This window comes from Sorex araneus, chromosome 5 (genome assembly GCF_027595985.1).
Source record: "Sorex araneus isolate mSorAra2 chromosome 5, mSorAra2.pri, whole genome shotgun sequence".
Taxonomy (NCBI): Eukaryota; Metazoa; Chordata; class Mammalia; order Eulipotyphla; family Soricidae; genus Sorex; species Sorex araneus.
Window position 1 is genome coordinate 87019229 of NC_073306.1, and position 19891 is coordinate 87039119.

The 19891-nt window shown below is 45.9% G+C and overlaps 2 protein-coding genes across 3 annotated transcripts in view; both read left to right on the forward strand.

Annotated features, from left to right (window-relative positions):
- The first annotated feature begins 974 nt into the window (after positions 1-974).
- On the forward strand, positions 975-2111 carry GJA8 (gap junction protein alpha 8). The gene has a single exon (XM_004619167.2). It carries the CDS (start codon positions 975-977, stop codon positions 2109-2111), a length of 1137 nt encoding a protein of 378 aa, XP_004619224.2.
- A 3720-nt stretch (positions 2112-5831) lies between these two features.
- The window catches only part of GPR89A (G protein-coupled receptor 89A), a 30387-nt gene continuing 16327 nt past the window's right edge, over positions 5832-19891 (forward strand). The window contains exons 1-5 of one of the 2 annotated variants that reach the window (XM_004619228.2): positions 5832-6073; positions 11689-11748; positions 12758-12861; positions 17450-17556; positions 17841-17942. In XM_004619228.2, the coding sequence (XP_004619285.1) occupies positions 6032-6073; positions 11689-11748; positions 12758-12861; positions 17450-17556; positions 17841-17942 (415 nt within the window). In that variant the 5' untranslated portion in view covers positions 5832-6031. Of the gene's footprint in view, positions 6074-11688; positions 11749-12757; positions 12862-17449; positions 17557-17840; positions 17943-19891 lie in introns of those variants that run through there. The other variant, XM_055139404.1, reaches the window with a different exon arrangement.

The following is a 19891-nucleotide window of genomic DNA, read 5'->3' on the forward strand; positions in this document are numbered from 1 at the left end:
TAAGCAAGATTTCCAGATATCAACCTAGAGAAAATGAAGTGTCTATTCAAACTAGAGTCGGGGTGGTGTGGCTCTGGGGCAGGCAGTTCATTTCAGTGGCATGAGTGGGAGAACTGGCCTGTGGCAGCGGCCAGACAGAAGTGCTGCTATTTAGCTGTCTGGCTTTAGACAATTTATTTCGCTTCTCTGAGCCTGTTTTTTCATGTTGGAATCACATTAGTCAACAAACACATCGCAGGCTCTCACTGTGCACTGGGCTCCGTGCCAGACCTGGAGTGTGTAGCAGCAAATAATAGAGGGTCCTCCACAATTCATAAAGGGTGGGGGAGCCAGATCAGATTAAATGTAATAGAAGGTCAAAGGCCTGTCCCAAAGCAGATGACCGATAAATATCTGTTTCCTTCCACTGCCCTTCTTCTCTAAGGCTCATTAGATAGCCAGGTTTAGTCAAAACTAAGTTGAGGACGATTTCATCCTTATGAGAGTCTTGACTGCGTGTGCAAGACACCCATGTAGGTGACATACCTTTAGCATTATGCCTTCAGACGCCTTTACTCCATCATGGTCTTATCAAAATCCATGTGGCTATCAGCTCCTCTTAATGGTCCACCATGGAGGGTTATTTGGCTGGAGTTCGAGGAATCAACACACATCACTCCCTTACCCTTTCAGATTCTTTAGCAGAAGCGGTGGGTGAGTGGGTTGGGGGGGGGGACAGGCAGGACAGGAAGCCCCTGGGGCAGGGGAAGAATGGCTATGGCCTGGCATGTGCAGCCTGAGAGAGGACCCAAGTGGGAGCAGACTGTCTCAGGGGGCCTGGCCTCAGAGTCCAAGGAGGTGGCTCTCCACAGATACCACGGCAGGGTGCCAGATCCAGCAGCCCAGAAAGGAGCAAAGGCTCGGGGTGCTGGGGTGCAGCTGTGATTGCACTGGGGCGCTCAACCTGTTTCCCCCCTCCTGCAGGTGGCTGAGAGATGGGCGACTGGAGCTTCCTGGGGAACCTTCTAGAGGAGGTGAACGAGCACTCGACGGTGGTGGGCCGGGTGTGGCTCAGTGTGCTCTTCGTCTTCCGCATCCTCATCCTGGGCACAGCAGCTGAGCTGGTATGGGGTGACGAGCAGGCCGACTTCGTGTGCAACACGCAGCAGCCGGGCTGCGAGAATGTGTGCTACGATGCCGCCTTCCCCATCTCCCATGTGCGCCTGTGGGTCCTGCAGATCATCTTCGTGTCGGCGCCGTCGCTGGTGCTAGTGGGTCACGCACTGCACCTGCTCCGCGCCCAGCAGAAGCGCGAGGGCCAGAGCAGCAGAGGAGCCCCGAGGCTGCGGCTGGAGGGGACCCTGCTGAGGACCTACGTCTGCCACGTCATCTTCAAGACCCTCTTCGAGGTGGCCTTCATGGTGGGCCACTACCTGCTCTATGGCTTCCGCGTCCTGGCCCTCTATCGCTGCAACCAGTGGCCCTGTCCCAACGTGGTGGACTGCTTTGTGTCCCGGCCCACGGAGAAAACCATCTTCGTCCTCTTCATGCTGTCAGTGGCTTCCGTGTCCCTCCTCCTCAATGTCACAGAGCTGGGCCATCTGGCCCTGAAGAGAGTCCGGGGAGCCTTCAAGAGGCCAGTGCCGCAGTCCCCAGGGACCGCTTCTGAGAAGTCTCTGCACTCCGTGGCCATCTCCTCTGTCCAGAAAGCCAAGGGTTACCGGTTCCTGGAGGAGGAGAAAATCGTGTCCCACTACTTTCCCCTGAGCGAGGTGGGGACAGCGGAGACCAGTCCACTTTCACCCGCACCTTGTACTCAGTTGGAGGCCAAGGTGGGCCCAGATGCCCTTGGGGACCTGTCCCAGGCTTGCCAGGAGACACTGCCTTTGCAGGAGGACAGGGAAAAGCAGGCAGAGCCCCGGGGAGCCGGGAGAGCAGAGGAGGGGCCTGGGGAAGGGCCAGAGGTGGGGGAGGTGGAGAGCCCTGAGGCGGGGACGGAAAGTGAGGATGAAGAGCTGCAGGCGAAGAAGCCACCACCTCCGCTGAGTTCCGAGTTGAGACAGGAGGTCCCCAGGGACCTGAGCAGGCCTAGCCCCACCAGCAGGGCCAGACCGGATGACCTCACCGTGTAACTGTGCCAGTGTGGAAAGGAGGGGAGCCCTGTGCTCACAAAGGGCAAGATGAGACAGACCATCTGGGGTCCCCTTCACTCCCAGCCCCACTGAGGCACCTGCTCACCACAGAGCTTGGGAGCTGCCGTCCCAGTCTTCAGGGCTCTAAGATGGAATCCCTCGGTTGCCCGCCTGCCCTGCCCCTTTCCCAGCAGTTCTGGGGGACCTCAGGTCTCCATGGAATTCCGATCAGGACTGGGGTAACCTCCTGGCTCTACCCATCTCAGATAGCCCCTCTCTTCCCTGCCAGTACTTCCCTGGCAGACATGTCACCAGATACAGCAGGGAAGGAGTGGGAGGGGTCCCCAGTTCAACTGCCTACTAGATGCATACTGGGTGTTCTCTGTGGTGCTGGGGGGCTGTTCAATGCCTGAGAGATTGAGGCTCAGGGCTGCTGACACTTCCAGGCAGGTTGTTAAGAATGGAATCCAGACTTTTCAGAGAACCCAACATGTTTCGGGCTGCTAACTAAATTTGAAATGCATCATGTTAAAATCACTGGGCCAAAGAGCAGACAAGCCAGGTTTAACCCTCAGAGCTCCCATTTTGCGGGGTAAGTTTTACTCGTGAGCCCAGCTGTTCTGTGGAATTAGATTGTTTGTGATCCCGACTCGTCTCTGTGGTTCCTTTGCCTCTTTTCACACATTTGGACATCTTCCATTTTAGTCACCAGCCCTGGGAGACACAGCATTGCCCCAACCTTTCCTCCAGGCCACTGTAGCTCCTGTGGTTTTAAGATGTTATCACTCCATTTATAAGTGGGGATGCTGCCCTGGCACTGTCAGAGGAAGAAAAGACCCCGAACACTCTCTGTGGGCACTAGGAAAGCTTGAGGTCTGGTCACAGTTCAGTGGTGTAGGGGGGGAGGGGGGTCCTTTCTGAAACAAAAAAGTACCTTTTCTTTTTTCTGTACACTTGGTCATCTTGGTACTCTTGGTCAGGAGAATCTGCACTCCTGACCATGGCCCCGTTATATTACAGGGAGGGACGGAGGAAGGAAGGAAGGAAGGAAGGAAGGAAGGAAGGAAGGAAGGAAGGAAGGAAGGAAGGAAGGAAGGAAGGAAGGAAGGAAGGAAGGAAGGAAGGAAGGAAGGAAGGAAGGAAGGAAGGAAGGAAGGAGGGAAGGAGGGAAGGAAGGAAGGAGGGAAGGAGGGAAGGAGGGAAGGAGGGAAGGAGGGAAGGAGGGAAGGAAGGAAGGAAGGAAGGAAGGAAGGAAGGAAGGAAGGAAGGAAGGAAGGAAGGAAGGAAGGAAGGAAGGAAGGAAGGAAGGAAGGAAGGAAGGAAGGAAGGAAGGAAGGATTCTAAGCCAGGGCTTCTTGACCAGAGAGAGCTATTCAAGTTTCCAGTGAAAGCACACAGCAGCCAGGGAGGCTGATGGCCATGTGTGAAGGGAAGCAGAGGGACACCATGGAACTGGTGACAGCATACCTTTCAAAAGATTCCCAACTTAACTGCATGTGAATCAAAAAAGTTGAAAAAGTCAAGAGGCAAAGGAAAGATTGAGGGATGTGGTGGAGGGTGAACATTGTTGCATAAAACTATACAGTAATTTAACAGAATAAATTATGGAGCCTAAAATTTTAAAGTTTTTTAAAAAAAATAAGAAAGAAAGCCAACACAGTAGTTATCCAGCCACTATCATGGCAGCTGCTACAGGAATGAGTAGGAAAGTAGTGGGAGGAATTGAGTATCAGTGCTAAATTCTGGTTTCAATCTTCACATAAATTGGAGAATGGGAGAATAGAGTTAGCTGCCAGGGTGTTTATAGTCCTGGAAGGTGAGAGAAGAGATACTAACAGTTATTATGAGTGGATAGAGATAGGAGAGCAGGTAGGGCACTTGCCCTGCACACGGCTGACCCAGGTTTTATCCCCAGCACTCTATATAATCCTTTGAGCCTCCCAGAAGTGATCCCTGAGTGTGGACCCAGGAGTAAGCCCTGAGCACTTGAGTATGACCCCAAATCCAAAAAAGAAGGAAAGGGGGGCAGTAAATAAGCAAAAATTAGCGAAGAAGCAGAGATCCATCATGTTATAAATAACCTCTAAAAAGGCTACTCCATAATTGTCTAGATGAATCCTCAACAATGCTGGTAAATATGAAATCAAAGACTGGGAACTGCAACATCATGGAGTTCAGTAAGGGCCCTGGGGCATGGCAGCATGGAGGTAGCAGCAGACCTCACAGTGGAAGGGGACAGCAGCTCCTGCAGAAGACTGGGAGACAGCTGAGAGATGTGTGAGTGGACCCGACACTTTAGCATGAGGGCCAGCATCTCCGGGGTACAGGTCTGCCTTGAAGGAACCACCTGCACATCAACCACATGTGGCTGACTTCAAGACACCCTCTTCGATCAAAAGCAGGGTCTAACAGTTAGTTGGGTTACCCAGTTTGTCCTTGAACACAGGAGTGATGGAAGAAGATTCCTGAAAGCTTTGCACTGGCCAGAGACTTGCAAGACTGTATACCCGCCTCTACTGTGCCAGGTTTAATGAGCTCCCGAGGTGCACTAGCACCCCAGCAAGACACCGAAGTCAATTGTTTGCTCTCCCAGCGTCCTGCACTCACACTGCCTTGAACATGACCAGGTTTATGAGACTTGATCTCGTTATGTGTAGATAGGATCAACCTGTTTCCCTGATGCATGCAGCAAGGCCCATAGAGTCTTCTAGTTTCAGACTCCCACAGCAGACTGGGCATTCTGAAATCAGGTCACTGGGCATCTGTTAGGTAGTTCTGGTTACTTCACACAGCTGGTATCAATTCTAAGAGAGAAGCCTTCCCTTTTGTGGAATGAATGTGTGCATTAGGCCCTCATGGTGCAGTCTGAGCTCCAAGAACCTGGACATGGAACCCTTCCATGTCTCATTTGCAGGGTGTCTGCCACCCTCCTGCACTGCTGACTCCCTCTCCAGAGCCAGTTTGTGGCAAATAGACACTACACAAACTAGGACTAGCTAGAACCCTGACGGGAAATAAGAAGCCCTGAGAAGAACACTGAGAACACTCATCAATGGATGAGTAGTTTGAGGAGCTACAAGAAAGCGGGAGAGGTGGCATGCCCTAAGTTAACCCAGCTCCAAACTTTTGCAGAATTATTCCTTGTGTTGAATTAAATCTACCATTTTCCTACAAGTATCTCCTGGGCCCTTATGAACCACACCCTGTCTTTTACAGGAAAACAGTCTATTCTCTTCAATTCCTTTCATTGGTCTCAACTGGCGGCCTACCTCTGAGAATGCTCCAAGGTGTGCCTCTTTAAAGTATAATGCAAACATGCCCATATAGACACGGATACCTAAGTACAACGAGCTAATGAATTTTATTTGCATATCCAAATTTTACTTGGTTACCTCTATTCGCCAAAGTCTCACCTGCCTTTTCACTCTGCCCTCAACCTAAAACTGCGGTTGGCGACACCAGGTATATATTTTAACATTTAAAACACGATGCCTAACTTTGGGGTTTACTTATGACAATTACCCTCATTCATCTTATTTTAGCGACCACCATTACAAAAAGGAATTACCACTTAAAATGTGAGCTCAGGCCCCACCTCCCCGTTTCAGAAATGTCCCCGCTTCCTTGCATGATGCTCCTTGCCTTGGGGTGTCCAGGTCAGAATTTCATCTGGCTCCAAAGCCCCGCCCCAGAGAGGCCCCGCCCCGGCCTCGCTCATGCCCCGCCCACCCCGCCACCGGTAGCTCCCAGCGCAGTAGCTGATTGGTCGGCGAGGGCGCAGTTTGATGGCGTCGCTTTGTGGCGCCGCGGTGGCAGTGGCGGCCCCCGGGCGAAGGCCGCCTGTGTGAGCGGGCCTATGGCCCCAGCGTGCCCTCGGCTGCGGGACGTGGCGGCGGCACGAGGCCTCCCTACACTTCGTCATGAGTTTCCTCATCGATTCCAGCATCATGATCACGTCCCAGGTGAGCCGCTGCGTCCTGCCCCAGGGCCACGTCCAGGTCCCTGCGCCCTCCCTGACCGCGGCAGTGTCCCTGCGGCGAGCCGTGTTCCCCCGCAGACCGCTCCCCTCCCGGGTGGGCTCGTGGGAGCCTCGGCACTGGGAGAAGCCTCCGCGACTTCTCTCCGGCTTCAGACCCGCGCGGCCGACGCGAACGCCAGAGGCTTGCGCCTCCCGGCGCCGACTGCGCTTGCGCCGGCAGGACGGGGCGGGGCTTGATGCCACGTAGGCGGGGCTGCTTCCGGGTCGCTTCCAGGCTCCGGGGAGAAGGAGAGAGTTTGTGGGTATCCCCAAGAAGATATCTAGGGGAGGGTCTTGGGCGTGAGCGCGCACCTCGCTTCTTAACCTCTTTCCTGGGGGGAATCCTCGAGCATTTGCACCACCTAGCACCTACTTACTGATCTCCTCGCCCTTCCTCATGCTTCTGACAATTTGATGTAATTCTTTAAAATTATTATTACTTTTTTTTCCAACGACAAGTGACAGAAATATAGCCTTTAGGGACTTTAGAGTGAAGAGAGAGAGAGAGAGAGAGAGAGTGTGTACGTGTGCTTTCCATTGCTGCCTCTGTTGCCTCTATTCCCACGTCATGGGGGTGCAGTGGACAGAAGATCACGGGCATTTGTGACACTGGAGGTTCCAAGAATAAAACTCAAGCAGTCTGCAAGGGCCCTACCACTGAGCCACGTCCCAGAGTCTAAGAAGCTTTGAATTGTGATTCTTTTTCCTATTTTCTTTTGTTTGTCGCGCCTGGTGGTGCTCGGGGCTTAGTCCTCTCTAATCCTCTCCCCATATTCCACCACTTTTCCAGGCTAACTCCCACTTAATCCCAGGTCCCGGCATATACATCAGGGACGACTGCCCACATAGGACCAGGTGTTCTAGAATGACTTTTGCCCACTTCCTGCAACAGCACCATCACATTCATTTTTAATTCCTTGTTTATCTCCATACAGATCATAAAGTTCCTTGAAAGCAATTTCTAAGCTTTGCACAATAGGTATGCTCTGTATATCCCCGTTCTACCCCAAGGACCTGGCACATTTCAGCTGCCAAACGTGTAAATATTTGTTAAATGAATGAAGAAGAAATGATCCAAGGAAAGTACCCTTTCCTGTCAGTGCCTTGTAGCCATCTCCTTTTATAACTAGTTTTTCAGTGTCAGCATCATATTTATAAGAGCAGTTATCTAAGTCACCTTTACAGCTTGCTATAGTCAAAAGAATTATCAGTCCCAAAGTCGGCTATATCCCAGGATCAAAACTCTGAATGGTCTTTAAATACTCTTGTTTTGTTTTGTTTTGTTTTTGTTTTGGAGGTCACACCCAGCAATGCTGAGGGGTTACTCCTGGCTCTGCACTCAGGAATTACTCCTGGAGGAGCTTGTGGGACCATATGGATTGCCGGAGATTGAACCCGCATCGGCCACGTGCAAGGCAAATGCCCTACCCACTGTACTAAACGCTCCAGCCCCTAAATACTCTTTTTAAGGCCTGGAGAAATAGTACAGTGAAAAGGGCTCTTGCCTTGAAGTGACTGACCTGGGTTCTATCCCCAGCACCCCCATATGATGCCTCGAGCCCACCAGGATTGATCCCTGAGCACAGAATCAGGAGTAAGCCCAGATCATTGCCAGGTGTGGCCCCAAAACTAAAATAAATAAAATACTATTTTTAATTATTAAACTGTGCACCTTGAATTTTATTTGCAAAACATTGGACATTTTTTGCATTCTGCATGCATTTTACATCCTCTATAGTTTTGCCATAAATCTTTTTCCCACTCTCCCTGAACACCATGATTTTACATATTTAAAAATCATGAAGGGCCAGAGTGATAGTATAATGGGTAAGGTGTTTGCCTTGCACGTTACCAACCTGGGTTTCATCCCCGGCATCCCATATGGTCCCCTGAGCACTGCCAGGGCTAATTCCTGAGTGCAGAGCCTGAGCATTGCCAGGCATGATCCTAAAAGCAAAACAAAAAAATAAAAAACCATGATTATTTTCTACAAGATTCAATATTCCAGCACTAATCTCACCACCACTGTCACCTTCCCTCCACCATTGTCACCATTTTCCAGACTACCCTTCAAGCCTCCCCCCAGAGTACAATAATTTATTTTGTATTGCTAGTTACCACTAAATGGCTAATGGGATGATCAGAAAATACTTTAGTAAAAGAAAATTTGTGAAAATTTTTGTATCTCACCATGGGGACATTAAATCCTTGTCTGATGGTTTACTAAGCTGTTGTTGCTAGTTAAATCCTCAGTATAAATGATTTTGTTAGTCTAGATTAGTTGGGTTCTATGTTACATTGCCATCTAATCTAATCTAATCCCAGTGTGCTCCTACTGGGATGTTACTATTGTAGTAACTCATAAATCTTGCACTAGAATCCTCTTATTTTGAATTCTTATTTTTTTATTAACTATGTAAAGATGTGTTTAAACATTTTTATCCTATGTGAAAGGACCATAATAAGCTATTAAAGGTATTTATCTCTTTTCCTTCCCTTTACCCTTCTTCAGGCAGCTTTTTCTTTCCTTGTCTAAAGTACCATTTCAGGGTACTTATCTCGGTGATACAGAGTCATTTGTGTCCACTATGCACAGCGCACTTAGTCCCAAACGCCGACCTTCAGCCTTGCCTTAACGTAAGGCACATAAACATGGCCTCTGAACTCTGAGTTCAGTGTGCCTACTAGTAATGATTTGTAATAACGAGAGGATTGTCTAGAGATATTTTCTCCTTTCTATTCATTCTAAATTCATGAATTCAAACTACTTTCTCATCCTCTCTTGATTTTTTGCCTGTGTATGAAAGCCTCCTCTACTGCTGCTATACTGTTTCTACTATGAATCCAAGAGTCTGGAAGCTGCCATGGTGCCTCACAGCTCTGCAGTGAGGCGCACATTTATGGGCATCCTCAGCTCGCTGAATGATTCTGCCCTTGATTTTAATCTGCTACTCGCTCAATTTCCTTCATAATTTTCCAGGTTTGATTACCACCATGCATGGGCTCCTGAGTCCCCCCAGCAGTGATCCCTGATCACAGAGCCTGGAGTGAACCCTGAGCACTACTGGTTGTGGCCCCAAAGCAAAGCATAAAAGAGAAAAAAAAAACAGCAATGTCACCTGCCAAAAAAATACAAAGGGGGCTTTGAGGAAAGCAACAGAGAGGGGAAATTATGAGAGTGGAGCAAGTAGCTGATAACAGTTTCTGAAACAATATAGGAATAAAAGGGGTCATATTAGAGAGAGAGAGAGAGAAAGAGAGAGAGAGAGAGAGAGAGGTCCTCTCATATAGAAAGAAGGTTCTGTTTACTGGCAAAAAATACACCCATCTTAGAACACAGACTGACAGTCCTGTGGCCTCTATCTCTGATGCCAACTTGACCAAAATTGGCCAAGTGGCTCCCTGCGGTGGTATCTTGGCTTTACACAGAGACAGAAGCCAAGGTGGTAGGGAAAGTTCTGTGAAGGAAAACAAATATCAGTGTTTCTTCTACTGCCTTTCTTTTTTTTTTTATTTTGGGTCACACCTGGCGATGCACAGGGGTTACTCCTGGCTCTGCACTCAGGAATTACTCCTGGCAGTGTTCAGGGGACCATATGGGATGCTGGGAATCGAACCTGGGTCGACCGCGTGCAAGGAAAACGCCCTACCCACTGTGCTGTCACTCCAGCCCCTACTGCCTTTCTTTTTTAATTCCTTTCCCATGAAGTTGGTATGCTTAGTTTTTTCAGATGCTTAAAATAGAGATGAAGGAAAGACTAGAGTGATGAACACACCGCCTTACACACAGCCAAACACAGTTTGATTCCTGACACTGTATGTGGGCCCTGAACCCAAGCAGGAATAAGCCCTGAGCACTGCTGGGTATGGCCTAACTCCCCCTCAACTCCAAAAGAAAAAAAACAAATGCTTGGAGATATAAATTATCTGTAGGAAGCAAGTTTCACTGATAATTTTTTCCTTTTCATTTTTTTGATTCTAACACTGTAATTTGCACAGTTGTTCATAATAACTATAATTGTTTCAGGCAGATAATGTTCCAGCACCAGTCCCACCACCAGCACGACCTTTCCTCCACCAATGTCCCCACCTCCCAAGGCTACCCCTTAGCAGGCACACAACAAATTTGCTTTGTACTGACTGCAATAAAATGGCAATTGGTATTATGAGAAGATAGATCAATAAAAGTCAGCTCATGAAGACTGTTATATCTCACAGCAGTGTTCCTAAAGTCATTGTCTGAAAATTTACTGAGCTGGTTGATGCTGCTCGAGCTTCTATGTTACGGTTTTCACTCATTGAGCTTGAGGAGCTTCTATTCAACTTTCCCATCAAATTTGCTGCTTCTGCTGGGCTGTAAGTACTGTGAGGTTTGGAGAGGTGACCTTCTGGAGCAGTGGAGCTGAGCCCGTTCATATGGCCAAGGAGGTCAGATGTGGCAGCTGCTGGCCTAGCCGGAAGGGAAGGGATTCACCTGCCCCATTCCGTAAAGGCCACAAAGTTTTCAGCCTGGATATTGGATCTATCTGGAGCAGTTTGGTAGTTTGATAGCTTGTTCCTGACAAATTTTTTATTTGCTAATTTCACAGCTCATAAAATGATTCTATAATTTAGAAAACTATACAGCTTTATTTATTTGGTGGGGGCAATTTGGGCCACTGCTCAGGGGTTCCTCCTGGTTCTGCACTCAGGGATCACTCCTGACAGTGCTCAGGGGGCCATATGGGATGGAATCGTCCTGGAATTGAACCCGAGTAAGCCACGTACAAGACAAATACCCTATCCACTCCAGCCCCACAGCTTTCACTTTTGTCTGTCTTGAAACACATTCTTCAGCATGGATAATTTAAAAAACAGAAGAGCATTTCAACATCTGCTTCCACTGTTGAGGACTTTAGTAAGTGGATCTTACATTAAGTCCAGGATTATGCGTTCCCAAGCAGTGAAACGGATAAAGACACTAACTCAGTAATGCAAAAGCAGAAGGAGTTTTATTCCCCTGTATACTGGGCTCAGTTATCTCACTGTCAGAATGGTCTCTTCATAGCAACCCCGACCTTCACCTTCAAGTGCAAGCAGTTTATATAGGGTTTGATTATATAAGCAGTACATGCCTTACTGTTTCAGAAGAATCTTACTTAGTTTCTAAACAAAGGTGTTCTGGCAAGTGTCTAGGGTTTGTGTTAGACTCTGATAGGCTTTTGGTTGCTGGATACATTCTCTATGGTTTCTGGCACGTTGTGATTGACTCAACCCACTTGCACACTTGCTGGGCCCAGGAACATTCCAGGGGGGTTCAGGTTGGCTAGTTACACATTGTTTCATTGCTGGGAAACTGAAACTGTTTTAGTTCCAGTAACTGAACCTGAGGCCTAGCTGATTTTGCTGATTTCTGCTGCCTGTCATGGCGTCAGTTTTGACCTTACAATATGAGTGGATCTCATCTTTGGTCTCTGAAATGAATTAGTTCTCTTATTAGTTGATTACCAAAAAATAGTATATAAATGGCATATCTCAAAAGATTGTGCATATTGACATTCTGTCTCCTTTCCCTTCCAGATACTGTTCTTTGGGTTTGGATGGCTTTTCTTTATGCGCCAACTATTTAAAGATTATGAGGTAAGAAAACAGTCATCTGTGTTATGCTAATACTGTATGATGTCAATTGTTTTCTGAGGGCATGGGGGTTAGGAGCCAGGGATCAACAAACCCGGGTCAGCCATGTTCAGGGCAAGTGTCTACCCATTGTACTATGTCTCCGGCCCCTGATTTTGATTGTCTGAAAATGAAGAAGAAAATGGAAAAAAATGTCCTCATAAAAGAAAGATCATGGGGGATAAGGCATTCACCACATATGCAGACAGTCCAGGTTCCAGTCCACAAAACAAAAACAAATAGAAAAATTATGTTTGCCTCCAAGTAGGAAATGTTTGCCAAATAGTACTATATAATTCTTAAATTGGAGAATATACAATTTGGCATAATTGATTTTAAAAAGAGAGAGCAAGAGAGAAAAGAAGCAACTCATATAAAGTCCAGAAGCAGTAAATGTCGACTTTAGTCATATTAGTATATACATCAACAACAGAAATAGTTATTCTTTGAGAGAGAATTTAATTTATAATGTCTCAGAAATGTTCCAGTTCATTTCAGTAGCTGACCTTTAGTGTCCATTGCCAGCCCTACATCCTAATCACTGTCAATGTCTGAAGGCTGGTTTTACTCTTATTTCAAGCCTTAACTAAAGGAGGTTCCAGAACTAGTCTAAAATCTGCAGAATATTGAAGAAAACCTTTGAACATTAGTCTATGTAAGTGATTTTTGTTACTTTTCTTTTCCCCACCTGTGTACATTAAGAACTTTTAAGTGCTACTTCTGACCCTAAGACTTCATTTTCTTGGGCCTTTGATTCTTCATCCACAGGCAGGTGGTCGTAATAGTGATCCGTGATTCAGAAGCATCACCGACTTTCATCTACTTCTTTAGCACCAGGCTAATTACCTTTGTTGCTCCTGTCTCCGGTGACTTGAGGATTCCTTCCAAATTAGTTCATTGGCATCTAGCCAGAAGATTATTGATTCAGTGTTCGAAACAGGATGTGACTTTTGGTCTCTCTGACTTTTGGCAGGTCCGTCAGTATGTTGTACAGGTGATCTTCTCTGTGACTTTCGCATTTTCTTGCACCATGTTTGAGCTCATCATCTTTGAGATCTTAGGCGTACTGAATAGCAGGTGAGTGAGTTTGGGGTTGGCTCTCCTCCTGAAGAGAACTGCCACTTTCTTTAGAGTGGAGGACATTCCTGGATCCCTTAGCTGAACAATCCCTTAGTTCACCGTGTCATTTGCTTAGTCTTAACTGTTACCATCACAGCCAATACAGGCCCCAAATACCTAGTAAATGGGTTTGACAGACATTGTGAAACAGCAAAGTGTCGTATTATTTTCTGAAGTACTCATGTGATCAAAGCCGAGGGCCTTAGTCCCAGACTTTGTTCCTGGCAGTTTTATTTTTCTCAGCTGCTCGCTGACCATATCCTGCTAATATCCCTTCATGTTGTTCTAGGCAATGTTAATGGCCCTCTGAGACTCACTGAGTTGTTAGGGTTTTTTTTTTTTTGGGGGGGGGGTTGTGGTTTGCTTCCCCTCTTTTTGGAAAAATGTTAAGATAATGTCATTGCCCTCACATTTTTTATGAAATCATCGGAAAAATTTTACTAGAATCTTAGTGATAACTCAGTAGTAATTAATCAATAAAATTATGCTTCCTTTAAGCAATTGAGCTTGTTCTTACAGACATAATTTCTCTAACTGGTTCATTTCTATCATTTCATTTCACTGTCCTACTATATCAGTCTTTATAGTAGAAAACAATCTACTCTAAAGAAAAAAGTGATCAATAGTAGGGTTTTGAGAGCTTGTGCAATTTTTAGGAAACCTGGAGTTTTGAAGCTCTCTATGAAAGCATCAAGCTTTAATGCTACAAAAAAAAAGTTCTTTTTCAGGTGCCAGAGATATAGTACAGAGGATAAGGCACTTAACCTTGCATGTGGGCAAGCCCAACTGTGACTGACCCCAGTTTGATCCCTGGACACCAACAGTGTGGCCAAACATTGTCCATTAGAAAGCCTAAATCTTAATTTATGATCCACCCATTGCAGTTTTCTAGAATGCTGTAATATGCATTTTCATAATAGATATCAGGCCTGCCTGGTACCTGGTACTTATCTATTTTTTGGGGGGGGTCACACCCAGCGATACACAGGGGTTACTCCTGACTCATCCTGGCGGTGCTCGGGGAACCATATGGGATGCTGGGAATCAAACCCAGGTCGGCCGCGTGCAAGGCAAAAACACCCTACCAGCTATGCTATCACTCCAGCCTTTATCTATTATTGTATTTCCTTTCGTCCATATTTCCTTATAGTTCATTTCAACTTCTGTTTTCTGTATCTTTTTACACACTTGACCTTTTGACCTTTTTGAAATAAGGAAGGTCTTAATTAAAGAAGATTAGTTAATAAACATAAGGTCAACAAAGATAGGTCAGGTGGTAAAGTACATTTCTCATATTTGTGAATTTCATCCCTAACTCCACATGGCCCCCACAAACTGCTAAATATAGCTTCTACCAAAAGAAAAAAAAAGAAAAGTAATAAAATATGTTGTTTCAAAAGATACCATCAAGAGAGTGCATAGATTTCCCAGGAGTAGAACAGAAATTTTATAAAATGACGTTATCTCATAAGGAGTAAAACTACATAAAACATCTTATTTTATCTGGAATATATTAGGAATCTTAAACCAATTATATAAAAATATCATTGAAAAATGGATAGGAACTTGATAGATAACAAAGGCGGTGAGATGATTGCCTTGCACACAGACAACCCTCATTTGATCCTGAGCACTAACCACTTATCAGCTATCAAGCCCCACCAGGAGTGATTCCTGAGTACAAAGCCAGGATTAAGCCTTGAGCACTATAGGGTATACCCTGACCCCCTCAAGCATTCCCCTCACTGAGTAAAAAAACAGACAAAAGATTTCACTAGCCCTGTCTCCAGTTAAGGCATGCAAGTGGCCAATAAGTAGAAAATAAAAAATCAAAACCATAATGCTATTTGACACCCTCTTGGGTAACTGTAATCAGAAAGGAATAGCAAAGTGTTCATAAGATCAGAAAGCGTGGGACCTCACAACTGCTGAAGAGGGTGAAGATGGTGCAGCCATTGTGGAAAGTAGCAATTCTCAAAAAATTACCTCTAGAAATTACGAGCCCAAAATTCCACTCCTACAGGTATTCCTAAAGGAAAATAAAAACATATCTACTTAGTGATTTGTATACTTTTGTGAAATTTAGCTATTTATGATAACTAAGATTAATAAATTAACTATTTGATAGCTAAGAAACCAAATATCCATCCACCGATGAATTTATAAACAAAATGCAGCATATACGGACACAATAAGTAGTCATAAAAAGGAATGGGAAGTTGATTCATGTGATAGCACAGCAGGTAGGGCATTTGCCGTTCACGCAACTGACTCGGGTTCAATTCCTCCGTCTCTCTCGGGGAGCCCGGCAAGCTACCGAGAGTTATCCTGCCCACGCGGCAGAGCCCAGCAAGCTCCCCGTGGTGTATTCAATATGCCCAAAACAGTAACAACAAGTCTCACAATGGAAACATTACTGGTACCTGCTCGAGCAAATCGATGAACAATGGAATGACAGCTATAGTGCTACAGTGCTGCAACACGTATGAACCTTGAAAACATTATGTTAAGTCAAAAATTCCAATGAAAAATGACCATATAGTTCACCTGTTGGAACACATACTGCTGTGGCCTTGCCCAGGTTCCGTTCCTGGCCGTGCATTGCTCCTTAGCACCACACTACCAGATGTGGTCTGGGTGGCTCCCAGCATCACTGGAAAGGCAGTATATGATGTGATTCCATTTCTGTGTGTGTCCAGAATTGGCACATTTCTAGAGACAAAGTCTGCTCGTGGTTGTATAGGACCAGGGAGTTTGGGAGGAAAGGGAGTGACTGCTGAGGGGTTCCAGGCAGTGTTGGTGAGCTGAGAATGTAACTGAATTGATGATGGTGATGGTTATACAACTTCATGAGTGCTGTAAATCCACTCAACTGTAGACAGTTTCAGTGGATGAATTATATATGGAGAATTGTTATGAAAGTTAAAAGGTGCACCTTTAATCAATCAGTAAATTGTATTTGATATGTAGTAATAAAGGTAGTCATACAAGTCATGTGTTTAATTGAGTATAATACCAAAGAAGTATTTCCAGGTCTTTATTTACCCAATCCCACCACCACTGTGACCTTCTCTCCACCATTGCCCTCATTTTGGTGGTCTCCAACCTTCCCCAAGCCTGCCCCCTTCACAGGCACAAAATAATTTATTTTATATTGCTTGTTACAACTAAGTGGCTAATTGAATTATTTAAAAATATTTCAGTAAAAGAAAATTTGTGGAAATTGTTATATTTCACCATGGGGTCATTAAGTTCTTGTCTGAGGGTTTACTAAGCTGTTCATTGCTCATTGAGCCTCCTGTGTTATTGTTTATTGAGCTTAGCTGGCATCTATGTTACTTTCCCATCTAATTTGGTATGCTCCTACTGGGATGTCAGAATTGTAGAGTTTGGAGGTGTCGTGAGGCCTCAAATGTAGCCACACTCTTTAGCGATCCCAGAATAGGTAACTGGGCTATGAGTTTCCATGACAGCAGTTGTGGGATGTGGGTGTGGCTACTGTGTGTTTTGGAAGTACGGGGGTGGGGGGGGGTCTCGGGGAGCTGTCCCCACTCTCAGACAACTCCAGACTTCTCAACCCAAAAACTGGCATACCTGAAATTTGGGGCAGTTAGGCACATCTGCAGAGATGTTTCATGAAGCAGTGGAATTGGGCCATTGGCATGGTGGCTGCTGTGTGGGTGCAGCTGCCGGCTCATCCACAGGGCAGGGACTCAGTCCACCCCCACTCCTGAAGGCACCCCAGAGTTTTCTGCCAGAAACCAATGTATCCATGAGTGTTTGTGACTTGGCTTACATCTCTTCTGAGATTTAATCATGAGTCTGTAAGGTGGGCCAATGAATGAGCTTATGTGGTGGCAGTTGTGGGATTGTTAACCCATTTCTTAAGGCTTTGTAGGGTTTGGGGGGTTACACTAGGCAGTGCTTGGGTAATACTTCTGGCTCTGTGCTCCAGGGTCATTCCCAGGGGTGCTCAGGGGACCTTGCTCAGGGACCATGTGGTGCAGAAGATCACACCACGGTCAACTCCACGCAAGCAAGCACCTTAGCCCTGTCCTATCTCTCCAGCACAAGTACTTTTGTCTGAATAAGATATTTAGTGGTAAGTGAAGCAATAGCCATTCTACCACTGACTGTATGTATGTTAATATATATTGCCTATGAATGTATCTAGTATCAAAATTCCAAGTAATCATATCCACTTCTCAGAATTTTGATTTTAATCTCTGCAGCAGCCTAGATAGTCACAATTTCATTGATTCATTGCTTGAGGTGTGGTTGCTGTTAAGTTCAAAGAACAAGATCTTTTGAGATACTAAAGAGAATGAAAGATGAAAGTTGCTGCTCTTGGGCCAGAGCGATAGTATAGCAGGTAGGGAGTTTGCTTTGCACACGGCTAACCCAGTTTGATCCCCAGCATCCCTTATAGTCCACTGAGCACAGAGCCAGGAGTAACCACTGAGCTTCGCTAGGTGTAGCCCAAAGACAAAAACCAAAAAGCTTCTTTCTACCCAGTCCCCACTGATTTCTTTGATATTCATTTCAGCTCCCGTTATTTTCACTGGAAAATGAACCTGTGTGTCATCCTGCTGATCCTCGTGTTCATGGTGCCTTTTTACATTGGCTTTTTTATTGTAAGCAACATTCGACTATGTGAGTATTTTGCCCCCTCGTGTCAGCACATAGATGAGAAGGATGTTCTTGGATATTGCAGCTGTGGGTTGATTGTTGGCATCTGAAGAGGTCAGCGTGAAATAAATACCAAGTGGATGACTCCATTGTCGGTCCTGACACCACTTTATTTCTGTTTCTGCAATGTAGTATTCTAGTGTTGCCCTTGGTTCAGTTGACATCTTCCAATGACTCACTTTTCCCAAGTCTTTAAGGAGCTCTAACATAATGAATTTACCCTTACAGACTTGTCTCTTCTTTCTTAGTGCACAAACGGCGACTACTTTTTTCCTGTCTCTTATGGCTGACCTTTATGTATTTCTTCTGGAAACTAGGAGATCCATTTCCTATTCTCAGTCCAAAACATGGTGAGTATGTATTTGGTAGGGAGGGGGGCAGATTGTAGCTTAGTAATTTTGAAAATTGAATTGAATTTCTCTTCATCTAGAACATATCAGCTTGGGGCCAGAGTGATAGTAGAGTGGGTAGGGCGTTTACCTTGCATGCGGCTCACCCGGATTCAGTCACCGGCCTCCAACATGGTCCCCCAAGCACCACCAGGGGTGATTCCTGAGTGCAGTGCCAGGAGTAATCCCTAAGCATCACTGGGTGTGACCCAAAAAGCCAAAAAAAAAAAAAAAAAGTATCAAGTTACTGGTTTGGAAGCAAACTTCTATCATTTTATTGCAGGAATGGAATTTTTCACCATATTAGTGAATAACACCAATTTAAGTTCTGGATATTGTATGGAGAATTATGGAAATACATAAATACATTTGTATGTGTATTCGGAGATGGGAGAATCCATAAACTTTTATCAGATTCCCAAAGGGATCTCTGAGTCAATGCTCAAAGATTGTCTTTAGAGAATGTATGTGTTTTAAGGAAAGAGTGATGACTAGACACTCCCAATTAGTAAAGAAAAACTTTCTAGGAATTATAGCTCAGCCATAATACATTGGAACTTCTAAAAAGAATATTTGTGTCACTATCCTACTATGTCAAAGTTGTTTTGCTTTTTAGTTTGGAGACTGCACAGCTATGCTTAGGGGTTACTCCTGGCTCTGCACTCAGGAATTACTCCTGGCGGGCTTGAAGGAACATATGGGATGCCGGGGATCTAACTCAGGTAGGGCTCTTACAAGGCAAGCCCTTTACCCAATGTACTATCTCTCCAGCCCCTCTAACTGAGTTCTTAGAATAGGAAATAGATCTATTCTCGCCAATTTAGAGCAGGAAGGGGTAGATTATAGGGCATTAGAATTTCTTTTTTTGTTTTTGTGTTTGGGTGGTGCTCAGGGCTTACTCCTGGCTCTTTGCTCAGGGATCATTCCTGGCAGGCTCGGGGGAACCATGTGGAATATCAGGGATTGAACCCAGGTCAGCCACATGCAAGGCAAGCACTTTTTACCGCTGAACTATCTCTCCAGCCCCGCATTAGAATTTGTGAGAAAAGAGATCAAGCTTAGAGTTTCCATGGTGAGAAACACCCCCGATGTATCACAGCACCAAACCAAAAAGAGAAAAGTCACTGGAATTGTCACCTCAGAAGCTTCAATCCAGAAGCAGCCCCTAGAACCAGTTGCTCTCAGGCTGTCCCCAGCCACACTTTGTTCATGTCTGAACTTGAGGTCTCGTGGGCATGTGAATTTGACAACAGTACAGTGACATTCTGAACCTGAGCTTCAGGGAAATTCGAGGACACTTTGTCCCTGCAGATTCTGTAGGACAAGAAGACCCCTTGGAATGAGCATAAGAAATCATGGGCTCTGGGGCTGGCACAGATAGCAAAGCGGGTAGTGCGTTTGCCTTGCACACGGCCGACCTGGGTTCGAATCCCAGCATCCCATACGGTACCCCGAGCACCGCCAGGGGTAATTCCTGAGTGCAGAGCCAGGAGTAACCCCTGTGCATTGCCAGGTATGACCCAAAAAGAAAAAAGAAAAAGAAATCATGGGCTCTGATCGGTAGTCCCACGTGTCCACCCATTCCCCAGCACAGGGCATTTGGAAGAAAGAGGTGGGGAGACTCTTCTGCAGAATGGGGGGAAATGTGCGAGTTTTATACAACACACTAAGTAACTCCAGTGTGGCGGTTGGAGTTCTTGCTTTGTATGCTGGAGCCCTGGATTTGCTCCTCAGCACCTCATGGCCCCCTGAGCACTGTCAGGAGCCATCCCTGAGCACCGAACTAAGAACAACCCTTGAGCACCGCCGGGTATGAGCCTAAGCAAATAAGCAAAATCAATGAAATAAATGTATTCCTAACTGAAAAATAGCACTTATCAAGTTTCAGATAATATGAAGAAGACCTGGAA

Bases quoted from the DNA above. Each gene is read 5' to 3' on its own strand.
- GJA8 (XM_004619167.2), top strand. From the start codon at position 975: ATGGGCGACTGGAGCTTCCTGGGGAACCTTCTAGAGGAGGTGAACGAG.